General features: G+C 28.4%; 1 protein-coding gene across 1 annotated transcript in view; it reads right to left on the bottom strand.

Annotated features, from left to right (window-relative positions):
• Window positions 1-25,246, bottom strand: part of LOC121115642 (uncharacterized) — an 89,036-nt gene extending 63,790 nt beyond the window's left edge. Inside the window, exon 1 of the mRNA XM_040709735.2 lies at window positions 23,896-25,246. Coding sequence (XP_040565669.1) covers window positions 23,896-25,040 — 1,145 coding nt within the window. The 5' untranslated portion in view covers window positions 25,041-25,246. The remainder of the gene's footprint in view (window positions 1-23,895) is intronic.
• Between the last annotated feature and the right edge of the window lie 848 nt (window positions 25,247-26,094).

Below are 26,094 nucleotides of genomic sequence, written 5' to 3'. Positions count from 1 at the left end.
TCACCAAATAAAATTCATATATGAATTTATTTGGAAAAAAAAAATTCAATAATCCACAGCTATTTAAAAAAATTTCAAAAACGAAAATTCAAATATTAAATTTTTTGAAAAAAAAAATCAAAAATCTATAGATATTTACAAAAATTAAAATTTTTTGTGAAAAATTTAAAATAAAATTTCAAATATTAAAATTTAAAAATGAAATTTCAAATATTAAATTTTTTTGGAAATGTATTTCAAAAAATCCTAACTATTCCCAATAAATTATTTTTATTAGTTTAATAATGAAATATTAAATTCTAAACTTTAAAAAAAAAAAACAGATTGTTATTCACAGAATTTTTTTTGGAAAAATAATTGATTTTATTTCCTAATATAAAAAAATCCAAAGTTATTCCAAGAATTTTTAAAAATTCAGAGCTATTCACAATTCAATTTTTTTTTTGAAAAAAACTTCAAAATCCAGAGCCATTTCCTAGAGAGATAATAGAGACTGAATCGAACGTTAGATGTGACCTATACAACTCTAATATCAACAATCAAAATCCTTGAAAATCATCAAGAAAATAGAAAGAGCCTTGCAATTCAACACTCACCAAGTGGTTTCAATTACAGCCAGAAACTTAAAAGAAAAAAACAATCCATTTCCGCATTGACTTAACATTTTTTCTAATATGAAAAACAGAAACGTTTAAAAAATAAGATATATATTATTAATTAATAAAAATATATTACCATACATTGTATGATAATTATTAAGAATAATACATATACCTTTTAAACATTAATTACCTTCAAGGCCTGAATAACCTTTTTCTTCATGTATGTATAAGTTTGCTTATAAATATCTTAAATACTCCTTTATTATAACATTTCATTGAAACACTTATAACCAAACAAAACAAAAAACGACCACGACCTGATTGTTGTTTCAGTCTCATTATTGACCGTGAGGTTTTCTTTTATACACACACACCAAAACAACTCTCACACACATGCATATTTCCTTTTTCAGCCTTCAAGAATGGGCGTGAGAGGGATAAATTCTGAATAATATATATTGCTTTATTTTTACGAAGGTTTTTCCTTAACATATAATTTTGTCAAGTGATAGTATTCGAATAGAATTATGCAGAGAGAGACTGTACTAGAGGTGGATCAGGCTAAGGAATATCGGGCCTTGGGCTAAGTCGGGATACGCCACACTAACAAATTTCATAAAAAGACATAAAATTTTGAATCTTTATATCTAGAGAAACATATTTAAATGTGTTTACAACTTTTTGATCCTACAAAAATGCATATTTTCCCCATTTCTAGTAATGAAGGTTGCTTAATTTTTCATTTTTGGTGTCAAACGTATTTTTTTACGAAACAAATCATAAAATACGATCCAGAAAAGAATATATTCCTAATAAGTGATATATTGAAATAAATGTCACCAACAATATTGTAATTAATTAATCGATATTGTATTACAATAGAATTACTATTAGATATGAATTCTTTATAGTTTGTGTAGTTCAAGAAAGAATAAGAGTCCGATAAATCCTTTGTATTGTAATTTAAATATGAAAATTCCATTTTACCGTTATATTTCTTCATAATTTTTCCTCATTTCTGGAGGGTAGTAATTAATCAATGTTATCAATTACCATTTATATTTGTGAGTGTAACACAAAAAATCAATAACGTCATCATCAGTTTATTTTTCATTAGGTATGAAATCGAGGATGATGTCATTGATTAGCTTTTAGCTTATGAATAAATTTCAGACTGGAAGGTTCGGGATTTATAATTTTTGAGATTGTCAAAATGAGTTTCGTACCACTGGCTTTGAGGCTCAGGCTTAGACCGAATCTACCCTCTAGACTGTATATTCTGTAGGTCCAGTCTAGAGACTTCTAGACATCATTTACTCAAAAGTTGTTCACTTACTGTACATTATTTTTTAGTTTCCTAGGGAATATTACGAATCATCAATAACGATATGGTATTGGCTTTTAATTTCACATTCTATGAACACACAGATTACACTTTAAAATTGAGAAATTTAATTACTGAAGTCCTATTTATTCTTTACATTCTTGCATAATCATTGGCCAGGACATACTTTTTATAAGATTCCACAGATTGTTCAAGATGATCAATGGGAATAGAAGGTTAATCCTTTGAATAACTGGGCAAATGGAAAACGACGTATCTAATATGAAACCTTTTTTACGTGTTTATATCTAATTTAAAAATATGTGGCTACTCGTTTTTTTTTCTTTTTTTGTGTAATTAATTATAATTTTTCCCATAAAATATCCTTTGTTACATCTTCTAAAATGTACAAAATTGCAAATTACCCATTGATCTATTAAGACAAATTTATTTGAGTGACCCCCCAAAAAAAAAAAAAAAAAAACAGGATCCCGTATTTAATTATGTATCAATGTATGTGTAATGTATAGTAGATAAATAAAATAAGTAATTTATAAATTTATCATCAATGAGTTGTCTTTTGTAGTCAAATAATAATAATAGTGAATATATACATTAAAAAAATTACTAGACACAGTTATATTTAAATATTTTATGGAGAGTTATCCTTCAAGAAATTTTAAAGTAATTATATTTTCCTTATGTAAAAGCTGCATAAATGTTTAACTATTGTTTTGTTTTTTTCTAGAAAGTTGTAGTTCAATATCAATTACACTTATATTATATGTAATAAACAAAATAGATGGGAAATTATAATCTATCTAAATTTCCGACCTTAAAGGAACATATGAGCAAAAGTATAAGCAAATAATTTAAAAAGTGGTTTTTGATTCTCTCAGATATTTTTCTCTACTTTTCATTTCTTCTAGATAACTTACTTTTGTTCTATACCTAATTAAAGGAAATGCTCTTTAATGTACTTTTGATTACAATTTGAAGATAACCTAATATTTGTCTTAGAGTTAAATTTCGAATGTTAAAACTGAATGAGATGAAGTATATTTTTCTTATTCTTAGCATTGATGGGTAAGTGCCCGAATCTCAACCCGCTGGACTACAAAACCTAGTGGTAAGTGGAGTCCAAATCCAGCCATGTCTGCTATAGCATGCCCTCCTTGAATAAGGAGTGGAAGAAGATGAGTCGCAGCTACATCTCAAATGTGTGCACAATCTTCTTGCACTGATTGGAGTTTGTCATTGCCCCAAAATTCACAAATAATGTTTTTGTATATATATTGAATAAATCTTTCCTTGATGACTACCATGTTCGAATTCATTTGATTTTGTTCAGATTAAACTGAAGTACAGAACACCAGACGTTTCAACATTTATTCACTATCAGCTTCATGGGTACTATATCTTTAAGTTTATTTATCAAATATATATTAAATTTTAAATAAAAATATCAAAATTTGAATTATTTATGTTGCCAAAAGTGGCCCCTCCACCCTCACAGAAATTCGTTGATCACGTTTAAATGTAATTTTCTAAACTTAATTCTTAATTTATCTCAATCTGAACTGATACAATTTGCACTTAAGGAAGTATTTCTGCAAACTTTTGGAAATAAGTAACAAATGAATTACAATATATACATTATAATGATTAAACGTATACAAAATGTACAAAAAATGCTCATACTCCTGATAAATTATATATTACTTCAACAAAAAAACCAACTTGACATACAAGCCATAAGTCTGACTTGTGTTCTTGTGTATATTGATCTCTAAAGTAAAATATTTTTTTTTATTCAATTAATGTCAAAGCTTTTAATACCTTTTATCATATTAAATAGTATATTTATAGCACAGTTAGGATGATGCCAAGATGCATCAACTCTCAAAATGTAAGTAATAATCAAAGATTCATTTATAAGTCTAAAACCATTTTAAACTGATAAAAGAAACATATATATATGAGAATAAGAATAATAAGAATGCCTGTGGTTATTTTGAAAAGATTATAATCTTTAAGCTTAATAAAAAAGGCCCTTTGAAGATGACCAAAAATCCATTTTTGACAGAAAAAAATAATTAATAACCATTTATTTTAAAAACATTGTTTCCTCTCTTTTCCCTCCCTATTCACAAAACTAGGATTTGGTATATACAAAAACAGAGACTGAGGAATACCTACTTTTAAACAAATAGGATCACGTTTAAGTCAATTTATAATAAATATTCCATCTTCCTACAGTAGATGAAATCATGACATAATAATATTATTATTTTATGAATAATACATTTGTATGTTGCTGTATATTATATTTTTTGGGATATCTTTATGTGTTTATTTATATCTGTGTAAAGTATTCCACGTGAGAGATAGATGACATTGTCTGATAGAATAGTTCAAAATAGTATGTACCTCTTTTATTAATCCTAACAACTTCAAGGACACCTTTTCAAAGAAATGAAGCAACCTATTTTCAATAAATATATATCGTCATTACGACATGTCAGTCAATAATACAAATCTTGATCGAAAATGAAGATTTTAATTCATCAATACAAACGATTTATAGACATCCCCCGAACAGAGTGGGGAACCAAAACGTGCAATAGCATTATATTACGATTATATTCCAGTTATTTTTAATTACAATGGTGCATTACGCAACCAAACGACAGATGTAAACAAAATAAACAAGTTGTCCTCTTCACTACTTATATAGTATAGCCTATATCAACGAAATGTTTGCTGGGATATTTTGAGCAGGTATTGGCTTTATATTCCAGTTTCTGAAGTGGGTCTAAGATTTTTTAAGAAAAAGCTTTACACATTAAAAGTAACAGATGTAATATGAAACAAATTGTTTTGAGAAGGAGAAAAAAATTATTTGTTGAGCTTAAAAAAAAATTTAAAATTTGACAATATTTTTACGCATTAATCCTCCGTAAACTGTATTGTTATTTTCTATAGATTTAAAGTATATGTATATGTTGAATGAGTCACACCCTTTGATTCATTTACTAAATGAAATATGTGTTTTCAATCAAAATTATGTATATTTATTATTTACATATTATGAATATATTTAAATAATACTCATGGGATTAAAATTCAAATCAAACAACATTTTAGAAATAAGCTAAAATGAACAGTTTGTCAAACTCAACTTAAAATGAAATAACGTAGAAACATACATTTCTAGAAATATTATTTCTCACTTGCAAAAAAGTATATATATTTAGATAAAAGATTATTTTAGAAATATACATTTTTCAAATTGTGGAATTTCATGGATATAAATTAGAACAATTTACAAGATGTATTTTTTAAAAGAAAGTCGGAAATATGAGAAAACGTCAAAGGATATATTTTAAAAAAAAGTCTTTGTGAAAATTGAATAATAAAAATATTTTCTAATAATATACTATTGCTTTTCTACGTGAAAGATATTCAATTATAACTGCATATAATTTCCCGCATAGTTGGATAATTTATGAATTATTGGTTTTATAAGCGAAATTGTTTCAGAGGTTTTCTATATTTGCGTCCGTAAAAAAGGGAAGATGATTTTTTTACTGTTAGATATTTTGTATATTTGTCTTCTAAATGATTTCATCTAAAATAATGCATTCTTTTCATTGTCCTAAGTTGGCTTCACCTTATAAAAGTCTGAAACTAAAAAATGAAATAAAATGACCTTGACCAACTAAAAGCAAACAAAACAAAAAAAAAATTATGTTCCACATGCGGAGTATTCCTTCTTTCTCTAGTACTAAGACATGAGTGGATCAAGTTAAATATAATTTACTAATCTATAATAAAATTTGGCGTATCAGATCTGGGTTGGGAACATCTTTTAATGGTAGTTTTACACCTTTTTTAGGTTATAAATAAACGAATTTTAACTGTTGGTAACCTTATGTGCGTCATATCTATAAGTACATATAATAGACAGTTCATCCGTTTGGTCACTGCAGTTCTGTAATAATTTTTCAAATGTTCTTTTGATTGGTCAAATGGAGCTGCAAGTCTAAGTAAAACATTATAATATAACATTTACTCTGTCTGACCTAGGAATATTTTTTAAAGGCTATAAACCTCATGTATGTTTCAATTTCTAGGAACTACATGCCACAAAAATACGCACATAGAGTTTAAGAGAATAATTTCTCCGGAGCCCGATATCCATTGATCTAAGTCATTCCGTTTGGGATATTTTAAGCTACCTTTTAAAAAATAGGAAATTTTACTCTAGTTTTTTTTTTTTTTTAAACAAAACTTTGATACAATAACATAATCATCCTAAGGTCCATATAAAAAACATTATGCACATATAGAAGTATCAACTGATGATCCATTTACTATAATTAGAAGGTACAACAACAGAATCGGGCGCTTTTTATTAACCTACTTTAAATTGGACGTAAAATGGTCCTTTATTTTAAAATCAAAAACTGAGCAGTAGATACAATCATTGGTCCAATTATCACCCTTGAGCTGCTTCTTGAAGCGCATGCTATTAAATTCCAGACAAAATTCTTATATTCTACGACAATAGTGTCCATCAGGGACTTCTTGGTGGTTTGTGGACCTTTTTTGACCTTTCACTCATGGTTGCTTCCGACAAATATATAGCGATATAGGTCGGGGAGGAGGCAAAACATCCTTGGACACCCAGTCGTAGAACTGATCTTTGAGCTACTCTTGAGTCGTTTCAGAGGTGTGGCAGCAACTCGAATTCGCTACCCAACTTCAGTTGATCCCTATCATCTTTGGAGCCTGTGCATTATTAAAATACATCAAAATCATCAAAATAGTGCATCCACTACATTATCAGAGGCAAAACGCCTCTGATAACAGAGTAGGCGTAAAATCGTATGATGTTGACTTCATAGAGATGTTTTGCCAACTAAGTAAATTTCTATATTTAACAAAAAAAAAAAAAAAAAAAAAACACTATGCAATTTGTTATTATATATCATGGAAAAATCTGAAAATATAAAGCACTGGATTTCGTTGTTATACTCTGTATAGTCTATATAGATAAATATAAAAACTAAACTACCCTCAAAATATATGATAAATTCGTTGTTATTTTTTGTCAAAATTTTCAAGTTTGAGTTTTGAAGATCTACGTCTAGTCGAATTTGTGTTAGGACAATATTCCCATTTTTTGAGCTTTTGACAATTTACACATGTTATATACTGTGGTTTATCCTTTTTTAGGAATCAAATGTTTTGCTTTGTCCAGATAATTTGAGTTCAAGTAAAGTCAAATTTTCAACGAAATGTACAAATTCGAGCAGATTCTATTAAATTGTCGGCTAAAGTAAAGTTCAGTTTTATTAAAATTTAAATATAACCCCTTTTTTATAAGTCAAGAATTATCAAACGCTCGAACATTTCATTTAAAATATATATTACCCCAAAATAATCACATTTATATTACTAAAATGATTGTTGATCCATGTCTCTATATATGTGTTGAAAACTTAATATCCTCATATAGCCACAAGCTCTAATATAATCTTATTAATATCTCATAAATTATCACAGTCTTTTTAGAAAAATGAAGTGTGTACATAGAGCATATCTGTCACAGAAGTTTCTTAAATGACACGATCACTGTGTCATTTATATATTATTTAAACTGGAGTTGATGGAGAGTTGAAACAAAGGGAATTAAGTAACTTGTTACAAATTATAGTTATGTAGTTGTAGTAGAGATGTGGATTGTTTTATTTTAAGAAACTAGTAATTGTATATATTTTCTTTACACTTATAAATAATTTATCCACATTTCATATATTATGTATAACACATCATATATAAAACACAAAGAAACAACCTTCAATTTCTTGTATGTTTTATGATTTATGGCTATTTTTGAATATATGTATGCATGAATAAGGTACATACAAGTACATTTAAGAAATATTTCACTTTTCAAACATTGTAAATGCAAAATTGTGAAAATGTTTCAATTTTCTTTAATACATTATTATATTTAATATACAACTACAAATATATCAATGAGAGTTTTCATTGTGGGATCTCGTTTTCCCGGTATGTTTCGGGGTTTTAGCCTCATCAAAAAATCCTCCCTTTGCCGCTATAACTGGTTTATAGACTTTTGGCCTTCTTGTTCTTGGTTTTTCAAGAGAGGGAGGTGCAATATGATTCCAAGCTTTCTTCGATATGATCCACTTAATTGTGGGGCAGCACTTTTTCCCAACTTTTCTGTCCAAGTGCTCCCACAATAGCTTTATGGGATTCAAATTAGGAGATTGAGACGGCCATTGCATAATAGATCAGATGTGAAAGGCTTCTCTTTTTTTAGTAAGTTTTTGCAGAGCTTGGATGTATCTTTTGGATCGTTGTCTTGTTGAAAAGCAAATTTCCTTCCAATTAATCTCTGATCAGAAGGAATGGCTTGCGTCTTCAGGACAGAATTATAACCATTCTGAATGAATTAACTACCAATCTTTCATCCTTTAGAGAAACATTACAAATAAAAATCCGCCGGCCAAAAAAGCTGGATTTTTACTAACAAATGATAAAAAAATATTTTATGGATCAACTTTTTTCATAATAATTTTCATCTGGTTAAAGTAAAAGATATTTATATTTTATATTTATGATGAAAATGGTATTATCGTTATTATTGAGGAGAGAACATTAAAGTATAAAGTAATCACTAGAGTGTGTACTCATGAAAGAAGGCAAGTAAAATTGATGATTGGTTGGGGAATATGAGTTGAAGTTTTTGTTGGACTCGAGTAAGTAGAATAGAGGATCGTCATTGGAGTAATTTATGTCATAGCCAAGTACAGAGTGTGATATGAGTATATTTCATTCCTCTCATTGCTGTTTGTTGCTAATCTAATAAAATCTTTTAAAAAATGGAAGCCACGGGCTCTAAAAAACAACCATCTGCCTATTAGTGATCATTATATTATAAGAATTAAGAATTTTAAACTTACCAAAAATTTATCAATTCCTCAAAAAAGATTATTAAATTTCAACAAACCTTAAATGAAGGATAAAAGTCCTTCTGATTACATTGTGTATTTTTTAACATAAATAATTAGCAATATTGTTGTTTAATTAAAAAAAAAAAATATGAACTTTAAGTCCTGGTTTAAAAAGTTTGTTTAACTCCTGTTCTGCTTAAAATTAAAGAAAATAATTTGAAAATATAATTTACTATAAAGAAAAAGTTTAAAAAACATTAATTTATATTTGCTTACTAATGAAAAATAATAAAAGAGGGAGACCAAATTTTCAAAACTTTAAATTTTGCAAAATCGTTCAAAATTTGTCAGTCATCGTTTTTTACCCTGATGCATATTTTAGGTCAGTGAGAGCTCAATGTTTAAAAAAAAATAGTTTTAATGGGCCAGTTTAATATACATAAGAAAATTTGATATACATAAAATATCATCGTCAAATAAAAACCGACTTCTACAAAAGTTTTTGAGTCTTAATTATTAATTACTTAATAGAGCAACAGTATGATAAATTGTATATGGTATAATATAATGAATGACAATTAAAAAGAACATTAAAGTTACTATGATGAAAGATGCTTATACTTATGTGGCTATCCTTGAGAAGTAATACGAAATAAAACATAAAAATACATTATTTTTGCAAAGTTTTAACATAACCAAGTCTAATTCTCATCATGGATCGTTTCATTAACGATATTTTTAGAACCGGTGAGGAACTCTCATGACTTTGTAAAATAATGATTATAACAAAATAAATGAATCTTTCATTTAAGTCGGGTACCGGAAGTTCGATTCGAATCGTGATCAAATTAATATATTATAACCTTATGAATACTGAAAATTTCTGTTATAATATGTTCTAAGGAACTTTCTCTTCATTAAGAGTGAAGGGTTTGTGTGAAATGGATTCAGTAGTAGCAAGGAAGTATAGTAATTTCACACGATTAAAGGGGCATGATATTTAATAGGGCCTTTATTTGGTTACTGCATAGTTGTTTTAGTAGTGGATGATATAAATATTATTATATATTTCGTTAAAAATGAAATTATGATTTGACTTCAATTACTTGAAAATTCTTGCGAAAAAACACCTGTCAAATTTTTTTGCACGTCTTAGACCAAACTGATTGACACTACGCATAAAAACGTAGCATGCTATGTATATCTTTATTTCCTACATTAAACGACCAACAATATAAAAAAATGGTTCATATATGTAATCAGAATCAATAATGAAAGAAATTATTTTATTTTGTGTTTTGACAATTAACACTATTACTGTTAAAAAGTGGGGGATGTAAATGATGAATGACTGCAAAAAAATATCCCATTCCTTATCATAATGAGTTTTCATTTATTATAAAAACTACGTAAAACAGGTTGCATTCGTACTAGGTCTTTGAAAGAATAATGAAGAAATATATATTCAAAAAAATAAAAACCTAAGAATAAATGCACGCTTTGGCTAATGTATAGATGTAATTTAATAGGTAAGAACTAGTTCATATTTTTTTTTTCTAAATCAAGGTTCATGAGAAGATGGAAATCCGTACGAGGTTACGATATTCTAAAATGGGGAGAGAGGACTTCTTTGATGACCGAGTGTTATATAGTGTAGTTATTTACAAAATATATAGGAGTATACAATAAAAGTTAGGCGTCTCCAAGACCAACTAATACGTTGTGAGCAAGTCCAAAACGTTGAAGAGGAAGAAGGGCTCGATCAAAAAGGCCAAACTGACCCGGAGAAGTTAAATAATTAGCCCAAACCAACTCCCTCAAGGCCAAGGGGGCCTTGTAAGATATCTCATGATTTCACACCAGACTATCCGGGGAGCTATCAAATGTGTGTTGGCCATTTATAACACCAACAATCTCTTTCGTTGCATGACTATTTTGAATTCTTATTTGACACTTTTGGGTCCCCTACAGTCCCGATGCAAACCCCTTTTACTATACCTTTTGGATACATGTCGAGGGGAAGACCTGTAGTGTCTGTCATTCAAAAACTGAGGCTCTTAAAGCCACTTTCAGATAGCACTGGGAAGCCATGACAGAGGAATACATCTGCAGTGGGCGTCAGACCTTCCACCGCCTTCTGGAAGCCATCCTTGCCACTAAAGGCAACTACATTAATTATTAAGAGAGCTCTGACAAACATCTATTTATAGTATTGATTTTGCTAAAATTATATAGTTTATTAATAAATTATATCGTTTTGAAGTTTAAAATTCAAATTTTTCAGATTCTAACTCAATCGGAGAAACTATATCTATTAATACATTATAAAATAGCAAAACTATCTGAATATAGAATAGAAAAATGATTTTTTTTAGCTTCTTCAACGATAGTTGACTTCAATTTAATTGAGGGCGTCAAGTTTAAAATCTCTATGAATTACAAGTGACATCATTGCATAGTTTGTTGATTTAGTTACAAATAAAAAAAATGAATCGATTTCTTAAAAAATCTTAAGGATACTTGATCCAATAGTTAAAAAAATGAATAAAATCAAAATCAATGCATAGGAGCAAAGATATATAATGATTACAAAAATTTGTTGTTTATGTTTCAAAAATGCCCCACAATCAGATAACTGAGGTCACGTTTGAATGCTCTGTAACGCTAGTTCTTAAGCTAACCTTCTATTAGTAGTACTACCGGTTGAAAATAGACTCGTACTTATAACTTACTGCCCGTTTTTCATGAGCACATTCAAACGTATTCACTTTATATGCTGTTAAAAGTTTGAAAACTACTTCCCGATATTACTTAAAATAATTAATTGTCTAATGAATGTTTTTGACTTTTACTAAATATAATTCATTTGCATGAATGATTGACCAAATACAAGATAATATGTATAATTAAAAAAATTACTATGTTTATTAGTTTAGACTTTGTTTTAAATTTATCATTTTATTACGCAAAAACAAGAAAAACAATCCCTAGAATGAATATAATTGTTTTATTAAAAGTACATGCCATCAACGAAGGCTTCTATGAATACAGGATGAAAGATTATAGGATCTTATTTTTCATAACAAATAAACTTTCAATCTTTTAGAGATCGAATTATGTAGATGGATCTCATACCAATAAGTCTAAATAAGGAATTACTCATCATGAACAGATAATGATGAAACAACTCACTCATAATTGTCATACATGGGTAGCCCACATTTGTCGTAGATTAAATAGATATTATATTTGAAGGAGGAACATTATTTTAAGTGCCAACGACAGTCATGTATATAGTTGTAAAGTCTAAGCATTTTCTCAAGTGTGTATTTTTAATTTATTTTTCAAAAACTGTTATCCGCACTCTTTAATTATTAAGGTAATAATATGTAGATATATAGTCTGAGTATGTTCATGAAAGACAGAGAGTAGCAATGATAATTTGTTAAAGTTATCAAAGTAATTTTTTGTTGGAATCTGTGTTGAATTCATTATTAACAACAAATTAATTCCTGCCATTCTCCTTGCTAGATACGAAGTGTAATTCGAGTTTATTTTGTTAATTTTATTGCTATTTTTATCCTAAATAATAAAACGTAATGACAGCAATGTACTATCCTCTTTAAATCCTCAGGGTTAACATGTCATTATTATATGTAACATTTCTAGCATACCTACAGATCATATTTTTTACAATAATACGTAATGATGAGCAAGGATTACTACAGTTTATATAGAAATATTTGTTTGTAGATATATCATCCCTCAAAGTTACTAATATATATTTTTCAATATTTACCCTTACGACGATTTTGGAAACTTTCATATCTCTAATAATGACGAAGGAACAAAATAAACATATAAGTCAGTTTAATCCTTGTGATTTTTTCCAACTTTTAGTGGGAGTGTATAAGTAATTTCTCCACATTTCTGTAATTTTTTGGTTAACATTTATAATATATTACATACAGAAATACATCAGATTAAGAGATGTGCTTTTTTTATCTATTCCTGTTTTTAAATTGGATAGAAGGTGCTATAATTGGTAAATACCTTTCTTGCTATATAGTATTTCTTCAAAATAAGGCAAAATCCATCACAACTCCTTAAAAGACTCTGATATGATAACTACACAACTGTTTAATACTATTTACAAGTATGAGTCCAGTTTCAAGTCTTTCAATATCATGCCCAACTCAAGTAAATATATGGTTTAATTAAACCAAAATCTGACTCGAATTCAAATTCCTACGAGTATCATCAATACTACACTTCAGAGATATTATGATTGTATGTCTCGAATTTTCACAAGTTTAAATCTTTTAAGTAAGAGTACAAATAGAGTCACTTCAAAAACGACTCGAGTCTGAAATTGCTTTCAAACTAAACATAATTGCAATTCCCGAGTAAAAGGTCCATCTCTGGATTCTAGTAGTGATAAATGTAAATTTGGTCAACATAGATTATTTGAGGAATAAATAAACCAAATACTGATTATTTTCTTTTTAAATTACTTATTGAAAAGTCAGTAGAAATAATTTTGTAAAAGCAAATACATCTTTATACAAGCCACAACATAATTTTCCTTATTACTTAAAAATTTAATTTTTTCCCCAATATTTTGAAAAATTATTCACTAAGAATTTAAAATTGTGGACAAATTATTATATTCACTGTTTGTGTTACCAAACATAAAATATATGCAATTTTAATATTTGATAATAAATTAAACTACTCAAAAGAAATTAAAATTAGTTTAATTAACAGGTTTATTACAAATTTATTATTGGTTTTATAGGATCAAATCTGATTTACGTAATTTTTTGAGTACTTTCAATTTTTTCGTAGATTTGAATCCAATTTCGAGTAAGAAAAAACAAACATGTCAATTCTAAAATTTAAAAACAATGTCTCATTATACGCTTATAGCATTAAAAAAGTTAACATAACTTCCAAAAAGGTTTAGATTTTTCTGTTGTTGAATGACTTAAAACTTAAAATCAAAGTTTTTGGAAAAAATTTATATGTGGATGTATATTATATTGGGTCTTAATTAATATTTTTCGTTAGAGAATAAAATATTATTAATAATCAGTCAATTGAAATTATTACTGACAATTATAAAATAGCCAATAATATCAAAACTAAAGCTTAATTGATTAATTACTATCAATTCTCTTACACACATTTTGGTCGCTATATAAGGTATGTCTGTAAATAGATAAGTAAATACGAGTTATACTCAATGATTATCATTCAGGAAAAACAATGAGAAAATTGTTTTCAATGGCGGAGAAATAACTTTAAATGTCATTTCGTTTCTTTGCCATTATGCTTTTATATATATATATATATAGTAAAAAATTAATCTATTTTCATGTAAGAAGCATTCAATATATTATATTTTAGGATGTCTTATGATAGTTTACTTTCTTGTCTTAAAGCCAGAAAAAAAAACAAGATAAAAACACGTTTTGTATGTATATAACATTATAAAAAATTATGAGATAACATAATCAAACTAACTTCCAAAAAAAAAATAAGAGTCTTAAATTAATAAGGAAATAAAGGATGGATACCTACATAATTAAAAAAATACATTTTTTAAATTACGTTTTAAAATTCTATTAGAATTTGGTGCAATAATTACGAATTTGTATTTATTTTTTTGTATCATATCTGGTTTTTGAGAATTTATATATAAATTTTTTGACTATTTTTATAGTTTTTATAAGTTTGAGTCAATTTTAGAATATAAAAAATTAAATCAATTATGAAGATAAAAATTAAATTGTTTTTACCCAATTTTATTTTGATTTCGATGATAAATCCTCAGAAAATGTAATTCAAAACTTCAAAATCATCATGCACTAAGGGCTTTGTTTAAAAAGTTTGACTGCTATCAATTGTTTTTTTCGCTATATCTGAAACAGATATACAATTTTGCAAGTAATAATTTATTTTTCTTATTCAAAAAATTAAGTCAAACTTGTAAAAAAAATGTAAAAATACTCAGTAATTTCAAATTGAATATTCTACAGAATTAAAATTAATATGTAAAAACTGATTAAAAATTTGTTATTAGTATATTAAAAAGAATACCATCTACCAAAAAAAAATAACGTTTTGCTTTTTCCAGGGAAGTGAGGCTGATCTCAAGCGATTTTTAGTAAATTCTTTTTTTGTGTGTGTGACATTTGTTTATTTTTTTACTCCGCACTGTCACGTTTTTTTATATTTTAATATTTGTATTAAGAACAATAATTTTTATAAAATAAGTCGACCTTTATAGGCATTGTTAATCGCCGCTGGTTGAAATAAATACATATTAATTATATGTGAATGGATTAGAATTTAAAAGATTTCGAAAAAGTAAAATTTGGTTGAATTGTGTAAATACTCCTTATAACTCTTTTTAAATGTGAAGAAAAGTAAATGTAAAAAAAAAAAACTATTCCATTTGGACGGCCCTGACACAAATGCAGTTGATTCAAAAGAGGACATCTTCTTTAACATGAAAACATATTAAAGTTTCTTAAAACATAAGATGTGGTTCTGCACAGACACACACAGAGAAAGAACCATCACAATAAGCCATCATGAAGAATAATAACTATTACTTTAGAGATTACAAAATGATTTCCTAATTTCAATTTACATAAGGATCTCGTATTTAATCTTTACTACACATTTAAATTTTGAACTTTTCTACGGCTCACTTGAGTGCATTTTTATATATTTTGATGAAAGAAGATAAAATGAAGTCTACAAAAATGTAATTATTTACAAGATACTTAATTTAAAAGGTATAGAGGTCAGTGAAAAAAAGGCATACAAAGAAATTGAATGCATCATTATAGTATTTATTAATTTTTTTGCAAAGGATTGTTTGGACTTTTTTTTCCTCAAAAAATATCTTAATTAAGTAATTGAACTCATATTATGGGATACGTAAACACAAAAACAATCTTAAACAAAAATCAAGAATTTAAAAAAAAAATCATTTATACTTGTATTGTCAAATACGAGGAATTATATATTTAAATTTTCTATGATAAAAGATACCCAAGAACTTTAAGTATTGTTTAATTTGTTGAATTAATATATAAAACTTTGTTTAGCTCCAATATAACCTTTCGAATGAAATATATAATAATAATTTTTATAACTGCTCAGCGAACATTCACAACCTTGATATAAAATTTATAGAGGGCTCCGAAAGGTTTATTATAAAACTGTAAGAAAATGTTGATTGATACAAATTTAATCAATAATCCCTTTTGGGTAAAATAATATGGAATTGTTACAAAAATATCTGAAATATTTCTTAAAAAGTTGATCAATTTTTGACTTTGTTTTATAAAATAGACATATTAAGGGATGTGGGTAATTAAATAAAAAAATTTTAACCTCTAAAATTAGATTTTTGTTTTTTCCAAAATATGGATTTTGGCAATGACATTTACAAAACTCAAATGTCAATGATGAGTAAAAAGATAGCATTTTTTTAAATACTTAAAGATTCATTGATTACATATTTCTAATTACATCTATGAGATTTTTTTAAGAAACCGATGACCCAGCACTAAAACATGCTATCTGGACAAAAAGGTTGAACTGAGATATTTAACTTTCAATATTTAGGTGAGTATATTTGTTAATATTGAAGTTATGAAATTCACAATTTGCTATATTCATAACCATCACCTAGCCACTAGGTTTTTTTCCTTCTTTTTTTTTATTATTTATGCTTGTTACAAATGCCGAATTTATCAAATATATTTACCTGAATGTGCATTCTGCAGGCAAAATATCTTCAATTCAGCGATAAACTGTGCTATCTGGTTTGAATTGTATGATAAAGTTTACATTTGAAGGGTATATATCATTATTTATTATACTAAAAGAGGATACAGTTTACTAATTTTTTTGTTGTATACTAGTGCTAAGTACATGTAGACATACCTATAAGTAAAATATTGTTAACCTAATTATATTTGTTAAAAGCTAATAGTATGGATTGTTCACCACATTAGCTAATAGTCACTTGAATATAGTCACTTTATATACTTGGAAATGAGATCTTCCATATAGTTCCCTGTTATCTTCACAGCAGAGTTTTTAAGCTTGGTACTGACAAGTTTCCACTCACTGTATCCTAAAGCCTAATATCATGGTTTTGCACTGAACAATATTTTAAGCATATTTCAATTAGATTTATTTTTGCTTCTGAAAAATTTATGGTTATCCTCGTTATTATAAGTTATTAGACAATTTTTTTATAATGTACTGGGTCAATAAAATACTCCCAATTGCTCAAATTGTAAATTCAAAACCTCACGTACCTTTTAAATATGATATTTTTTGAGTGGGGAAGATTAAAATGTAAAACATTTTAAAAATAAGAAAATACCCGAAATTTCTAATAAATTTACTTTATGTATTGAACCACAAAACCAATTTTGATACATATGTATATTTACTAAGCCATATGTTCGTTTATCTGAGCCTTTTGTTTTTATTTCCTTCTCCATTGATTGATTTCTAAATTCTTGGAATGTACATACATAGAACTGTTTAATATCACGAACAAATGATTATAAATTCCAGCTTTTTTGTAATGGTTAGAGATAAATAACAAATGGTCTGATTGAATGAGTTAATGTGAGAAATTTATTCAAACATACAATAAATACAGACCAAAAGGTTTGGTAATTAAACATGGTGAACATACGTTTATTTTACTTTATTACAAGTCAGTAAAATACAAACATATATATTAGTGTATGTTATTAATATCGTTGAAAATTACTTAATTCCTCTATGAGAAAATTATATATTAGTTCATCAATTATTTCACTTTTATTTTGAAATTAAAAAACAATTACTTTTAATTAAACGATTAAGCAACAGTTTTAGAATGTTGAATACTTATTTTAACTTGTACAAGCAGTCGTACAAGTTATCCGAACCCTTAATTTAAACTCAACTATTCAATACACTTATCAGTAGAAAAGAAGTAAAGAAATCGATACTTGACATTAAAACACAGTCTACAATTTTATGTTGGTGAGGTGACACCGTGGCAAGGACGTATTTTATAAGAAGACCAAAGCTAAAACCAAGTGTTCAAACAGCGTCGACTTGATAATTTTTTGTTCAAATTTAGTGAAATACTTTTTTGTCTACTAAGAGGCCTGAAAGTATAATCATTTACTCTATAGCTAACTACACAATCTTCATGAATTCACCTTGTTAAATGAAACTACAAGGTTAATACTGTGAAAGAACAATTACAGAGGTCAAATGATTAAATGATGACATCTACCGTATCTACAAGTTGAAATCTCCTGCAGAAAATGTTATTTCGTAGCCTACTACATTTTAACAAAAAATTATCACTTGTTATACCTACATTTTTTCTTTCAATGACCAAATGAACGGAAATAAATCAACGAATGAGTATCAGAACGAAAAAAAAAAAAAAACCTGAGCAAATATCATCATGATCATCAAATTTCATTTATCATTTGCAGAGAGTAAATAAAAATTATGTAAGAGAATTAAGGCATTTTTTTATTGTCTTCCAAATAAAAAAATGTGCACGTTTCAAGGAGAGGAGAGGAAATTTAATAGCTCTAAATATGAAATATTTTTGATAAAGTAAGTGACTTTAATTTCAGGTAATTTAAACAATTTTTTTTAATGCTTTAGACATTGCATTTTATTGCAAAAAAAAATTAAATCTTTTTTTTCTAATTACCCCCCCCCCAAAAAAAAAAAAAAAAAAAAAACATATTAAGATTTTACCGTATTTTGAGTGTGTGTGTCTTATCCGTCAAGATCTTAAAACTCCTTCCTCTCATTTAAACAAATCACAATTGTCTTTACTAAAAATTTTTTTATCAAAAATGGTATCAATTTGATATTCCCTTCCACACTATGATGTAGAAAAAAATGTACATGATTTGGCTAGATCGGGAATCACTTTTCATGAGTCTTTTTAGCCAACTAAGGTAAATCAATATTTTTCCAAAATACTTCTGTGTTGACTGTACCTAGTCCCCAGCTATTAAGAAAGGTAATAAGACGGTCGTTGGAGATAAAATGTTGTTTATCTCCCCCGGCAAGCTATTTTTTGAGTTAGTTTATTTACATGCATGTGTTTTAATAATTCTAAATTTTATGAAAGCAATATATTTGCTCAGTGGATTGAAGCACTTAAAATAGGTGGTCTTAAGACCAGCTTTGATTGTAGTTAGCAATTCTGCACTGAGCATTTGAACAATAGCAGAAAGTTTGTAGCTTCTATAGAGTGTTTAAATGTGTGTAGAATGTACATAGATATCAATAAATTACCCTTCAAAAGTTGAGCATTATTCAACTAACTGTTTGCTAACTTTGAATATTCAAATATTTGCTGGGTAGTATATTATTTTTTCAATAAACCTTTATTACACGCCGTTATTTCACAAACATAAAAATGTATAGTTTTATTGTCAGCTATAAATGTTTCGGCTTCTTTTACCCTAATCAGTGTTCTGAAAGTTGATTAGTTGAATTATAATTCGCTCTTGATGAGTTTTGAACACTTCTCAAGAATTGTTAAATGATTGTGCGTGGAAAACTGCCTTGGGGAAAATTGCCCGTATTTTGTTCAAGCCTCATGATGAATAATAACATTATAAATTACTTTCAAGTGTGAGTAATATTATTGGAATATAGAAGGAGGAGGCGTGGGGAATAAATAGCTTGAGGCCTCTTAAAATATGCTTGAATACTATGCACCCTCAGATTGGCCTTTTTCCTGCGGAATTACTGAAAAAACCTCCAATTTAATTTAGTTTCAAGCCTTCTCGTTGGGTAGTGTTAAAAGCCAAGTGTCACGGGCCGAATCAATAAGAATCAAATTCGCTAAAGATTTAAAATCTTTTAGGCTATGTTTGTTAAATGTATACTTCTGTAATATTAGTTCAGCAAGTTGATATTGCTGACTTTTTTTAACACTCCTACATGGCATATGCAATATAATCATTATGCATTTTTTTTAAAGATTAAAAGCGTGAGAGGACGGTATTCTATACTTTGTACAATCCATTAGATGGCTCTGGCATTATCTCAGTACCTGTACTTTTATGATCTCCGTGACTCTCGTGGTATCTCCAGATAATCCGAGAACCTGCGTCTAGTTTCGTTATCATAAATTTATGAACAAAATTCTATATAACATACACATAAAATATATCTTCAATGTACTTTTTTGTACGATCTACCATAATTTTTTCTTTTGGTATTCAACTATATTTCAAGAGTAAGTAAGCTATTTATCTCCCCTCCCCCTCTCCTTACCAATCTTTTCGATCAATTTCTAAAAAATTGGTTTGATTTTTTTGAAATTGCAGGAAAATTGTATTCCAATAATATTACACCACACTTAAATTTACTCCATTGCGGATGGAACAAACAAATATATTTAGATGTCATAAATAACATTGAGCGAATTTATAATGTGTTATTATTCATTATAAAGTTTGAACAAAATAAGGGCAATTTTCCTAACTAGCAATTTTCTCCAGGCAATCTTTCACGGGCAATTCTCCCCAGGGTATTTTTTCTAGTACCTTAAATAATAATTCCATAGTTGGGAAGAATTGCTTAATTACCAACTGATTTTGGTTCTTTTTTTGTATGTGTTTCTCTTTGTATGAAAGGTTGTGTTATACAATAAAGGTAACAATGTGCACTAAGTGTATACTAGTTTGACACTTAGTAATCTTGATTCCATTGCTTTAATTATGTATGTACTTAAATGTTATTTGAATATTTGTCCCACAATCTCTCAGCATGGGGACATTTAAAAATAAATCATATTTTGTATAATATAAATATCAACTTTTATATGGGTGATAAATTGTTGAACTTTCTTATAACTTTTAAGTACAGAAGTAGTCAACATATGTGTGAAATATAAAGTACAACATTAAATATTAAACATAGGTACAATACAACTTGAGAAGTTGTAGAATTAATTAAAATATACATTAAGTTGATATATCTTTTATTTTCTGTGAAAAAACTCTATTGGGAAAAAATTACATTCTTGCATGGAACAACATACCTGGGACTTCATCAACATGTTACATGTATGTACCTACAATAGACGAGTAGGGGGAGGGTGTAATTCAATACGGATCAAGAAATTTAGTGCTTTATAGTGTTATTATAAGAGGACTGCTGTAACAATCCATTAAAAAAGTTGTCGAATGACACCTACAAAAGAAGCATTTAACAAATTTTGAAATAAGTTTCATAGGAGCATGACTCATCACCGTCTACTCATTAGGTATACCGACATAATATGTAACAGCCTACTTACAATGAAGCAATAAGTGAGAAGGAACAATTAAAGAAGCATTAGAGATATCTACAGTACGGAAAAAAGAGGAAAAATATCTTATCAATACGACATCACGTATCAATGAATGTGTGAGACATGATGAGATACGATAGTCCATAGGTTGGAGGAAGGGGATCGATTTGGGTATATTTGTTTTCATTTTTTGTGTTAATTACACATGTTTCATATTTTCGTTTTGATAACTTATTTAGTCTACGTATATATATAATGTATCTCGCAAACTTTCCTCTAAAGAATAGGGAGTGAAAATACTCGAAATTACACTCTTTAGTCCACATCTAACGGACTATCATTAATTTTATAAAATATAGGTTTATTGTTTAAAAAGAAATAATTTGAGTTGAACATATCCCACGGTCTTAGCTAAATACATAAAAATACACAGTCTGTTTTGTTATCAGCTGACTTTTTTTCTCTTTTCCTTTACCCTAATTATTCCTCTAAACGTGGATTGATTAAATTCTAAGAAACTCATATTAATTGGTCAACAATTTTCAACAACTATTGTATGATAAATACATTCTTCGAAAGAGTTAGGTACCTATTAACTGATTTTAAGTTCTCTTTAAAGAAGAGTATGTAGTATACAAAAAAGGTAACGATATACCTAGTCTTCTCATCCATTGGATCAAAGGGATATTCATAGATTGATAACAATTTTTTTTTAGTTTCAGAAACTTTCAGAACAATATTATTAGTACGATGTAAAAGGCTCAAAATCCCTTCGCAGCAGTATTGTTCGCTATAAAGGTATAACAGCAGAATATTGACGTATTTATAACAGTACTTTACGTCAGAAAATCCACTTGCAGTACCATTAGGTCTTCCAAAATATACCCACCGATGAGGCTGTGTGTTTTCTCATTTTTTTGGTCCAGTACAGTCCAGTCTTTGGACTAGTCCTATCAGTCCATGGGACTGGCCTTTTGGACTGTCAGTACTAGATTTGATTAAAAAAGGAGAAATAATACTATGTGACATCATCAAAGGCCGGACTTTTTAGGCTGACATGCATGACTGAACTGAATTGGACCGATAATGAACTGAACAAGACTTCAGTCTTCAGTCCTAAATATGGACTGAAACACCAATATGTTAAACTATTCTTTATCTATTACATAGTAGATAATTGTTAACGGCTTAACCAAAGATCATTCCAGTTCAACCAATCAATGTTCAGAACATAAATTAGTAACAGGAGAGTCCTAAATCAATCAACAGCTTAGCCCAAAAATACAGTGTAAGCTTAGTTTACTAAATATTATCTATTTTAATAATTAGCAAATAATATTTTTCCTTTTCAAAATTTAAATTCGTTATATATGGAATTTTTTTCACTACTTGTCATAAATTTGGAAAAACATTTTTTTTGTTGATTTCTACACAGATACTGTTTAGTTCCTCATCAGTTAAGTGCATACATCCACATACTTACCTTACCTTGTCATTATGATTTGTATACAATTAGTGTTAAGTTTTTTTTTTGTTTTTTTTTTTTCGAATTTACAAAATACGTGAAGTTTTTTATATAGAATATTGATGTTATTCGGAGATGAAAAAAACACTTTTGAAATTGTACATGGGCAAAAGTAATATTTGACTACTATGCTATTTTTTGTCCAATTGTTAGGTTGTCTGTAAATTTAATTTTATAACAATTTCTTCCATATTTTTGTTACCAAAATATTGGTCATACAACCTTAGATTATTGCCATAACTTTGATGTATATAGTCTGAAAAATGATGTCTGGAGACCTTAATAACCAATTAATAAAATAGTCTTTCTATCCATTAAACTTTTTTATTGTTGGAATTCCCGACAAAACGGATAAAAAAAGAGGTGTTCCATCATAAAAGAAAAATTGTCCAAATATAGTCTTATATAGTGTACATGTAACATTTGACAAGTTAAGCCGGTGGATTTATCCTTTGTATTATTTAAGGAGATTTTAATTGCTATAAATATCAAATGTATATTAATATATTACGGTGTACTCATAACTATTGTTGATAAGAATTTTACTATATAATTTACGAGAGGAGTTTTAAATTGACAAATTAAATATACATATATGAAGATTGTACAACAAACACTACTACTAATAAAAGACTCAGTGACGTTGAAAGTGTATTTCTTTAAATATGTAATGCAGATATTCTTGAATGGATAAGTCTAAAGATGAAAGTCATGGGTAAGTCATGTTTAATATGAGTTGTGTGTATGTATAATTGTTGATTATAGAGCTGCTTAATCATGAACTTTCAAGTATGTGTTCTACTTCAATGAAAATTCATTTATAATATACTTCCCTCTCATATTAAGCACCTAATGTGCTGCTCCATTCCTATAGTGTTACAACAGTTTTTTTTGTAAATGTTTTTATTGATAAGGCTATATTTTTCATAGGTGCATAAAGCTTCATACGCAATTTCTATGCCTCTGAAACTCCTACATAAATAGAGGACTTATAAAAGCAATATACTACCCAACATCAATTCCCATAGAGAGTAAAAAATGATCGAGCAACAATTAATATTCCATTATTTTCTAATATGACTTACCTATCAGTCAATCCCTTGGGCTCGATGTGCACTACATGGAATCCATTCGTATTAATTTCCTTGAGTTTTTTCTTCGCAATAATGATGCCCAGTTCCGTTTCAGGGCTCTTTTTGAGTCGAATAAGTTTGTAGTCCTTTTTTCCAGCGATGTTTCTTGCATTGAGAACAGAGCTACTTGAGTTACTAGAGTTTGAACTCGTCTTTTTAAGAATGGATTTTGACTTTTTCTTTTTAGTCACCTCTGCTTCTTCATCTCCCTTGGGACTGTCTCGGAGAGAAGAAGTGGAGGAAGTAGAGTCTAGAGAGTTAGATCCATAGCCACTTTCTTTACAACGATCATCAATGAGTCCATAGCTCTTGAACTCCATAGATGAGTCCACATGAAATCGAAGGGAATAGTCTCCAGAATGTCGAAAGTTGATGGCTCTATTTTCAGGAAGAATACCCAGATTTTTAGAAGGAATCGTTCCATTACTAGTACTCATACATCGCCTCGAGATTCTCGAGGATGAGTCATTACTCAGAATGGATCCTCTGTCATCATTTCCCGCCATCGTCGGTAAATCTGTCTCACTCTTACAACAGCTTTCATCCAGAGTGAGGATGGAATCATAGACACTGTCTTCAAGAGTTGATGTTCCGACATCCGACGTAGACTTGGACATTTCCTGATTATGTTTCTGCGATCGAGCACTATTGCGACTTCGACGTTTGACTGCTCTAGGAGTACGAAGAGTAGCAGCAAATCCGTTGGAGGAGCTTGACACTGTTCCAAGGATGAAATTTTTGAATGAGTCAACACGAGACACTGACTTTTTAGAGGGAAGAGCCTCATCCTTTCGCTGATCATTTCCATTAATGGACCATTTCTTACGCGATGGTGATGCGATACGACATAGTCGAAATTGACGAGAGCTTTCTTCATTGGTTGAAGTAAATCGGCGAGAAAATTTGCGACCAAGTGTGGAAACAACTGCGGATGGTGTAAAGCTATTTGGGTTATGAAGGGACGGAAGGGAGCGGGAGTTACTGTTCATCATAGGGGAATTCGTTAGGAGAGCTTCTTCCGTGAGGACAAGGGAGTGTCGCACTAATTCGGGGCTCGATTTGGGTGTGTGGCTGGAATTAGATGTAAATAATCGCATTTTTACATTTAAAAAATGCAATCCAAAAGAAATCACTAAATTATTTAGTCCCCCCGAAAAACACTTTAAGAATAACACATTGTTAATAATAACATATTATTATTTTTCAATACGCCATTCCTCACATCAAGTATACCAAACACAGACTGACTTTTCTTAGAAGAACTACAAACTATATCCTCAACTCGCGCACTCTTTACATAAGCAAGCGTCCCTTTAAATATTACATACTTCAAAATTGCTGGCGCGTAGAAACAGATCTTATACTGTTTACTGCATACAAAAATATTTCAACTACTTGTTACATATTATAAATTTTTTAGCTCTTTAATTTTAATGATAAATAATATAATAAAATATTTTACTTCTTATGTGTATTTCAGTTTATAATAGAGTATTAATTATTTATATTAATTCCTGTATTTGATAACTTGATGTTTGCGGTAATTAAAATATATTTTATCCTATAGTAGACAAGTAAATTTATTTTAAACAGAATGTCCTTGGGACAATATACCTAGATGTAATTTGTACTAATATTTCTTCTCAATCAATTGAATGACATCTTTCATTCATTTATTCATATATTATCACAAGATCTAAATGATCCTACTATAGGGTAATGGTGATGAAACTCACTTTTAGGCAGTACTGATGGGATATTCACTTTTGTTATTTGATTAGAATTGAGAGAGTCATTGGAAAATCAATTTAATGGACTATTTTCTAAGTATCCCTGAATTTTGTAAACCTTTATGTAGACAATTTTAATTTTTATAAATTATTTGTCATCTAAAAATTTGTGGTGAAGATACATTTACATAAATATAATTCAATATTATAGTTTAAAATTTATTCACCAGATTAAGGCATACAAATATAAAATATTCATACATCTAATCTAAAACATCTAAAATAAATAAACTACAAATATATACCATTTCGAGGAAATTTGCTTTTTTTTGTTCTTTCTTAAAGTTTGAGTAGTTTATGCAAAGTCAAAAAATGTGTAGATGCATTGTATGTATCATATGTACTAATATCAGAGGTCCAG

Source organism: Lepeophtheirus salmonis, chromosome 4 (genome assembly GCF_016086655.4).
Source record: "Lepeophtheirus salmonis chromosome 4, UVic_Lsal_1.4, whole genome shotgun sequence".
Taxonomy (NCBI): Eukaryota; Metazoa; Arthropoda; class Copepoda; order Siphonostomatoida; family Caligidae; genus Lepeophtheirus; species Lepeophtheirus salmonis.
The sequence above is the reverse complement of the archived record's forward strand: the minus strand, read 5'-3'. Positions and strand labels throughout refer to the sequence as shown.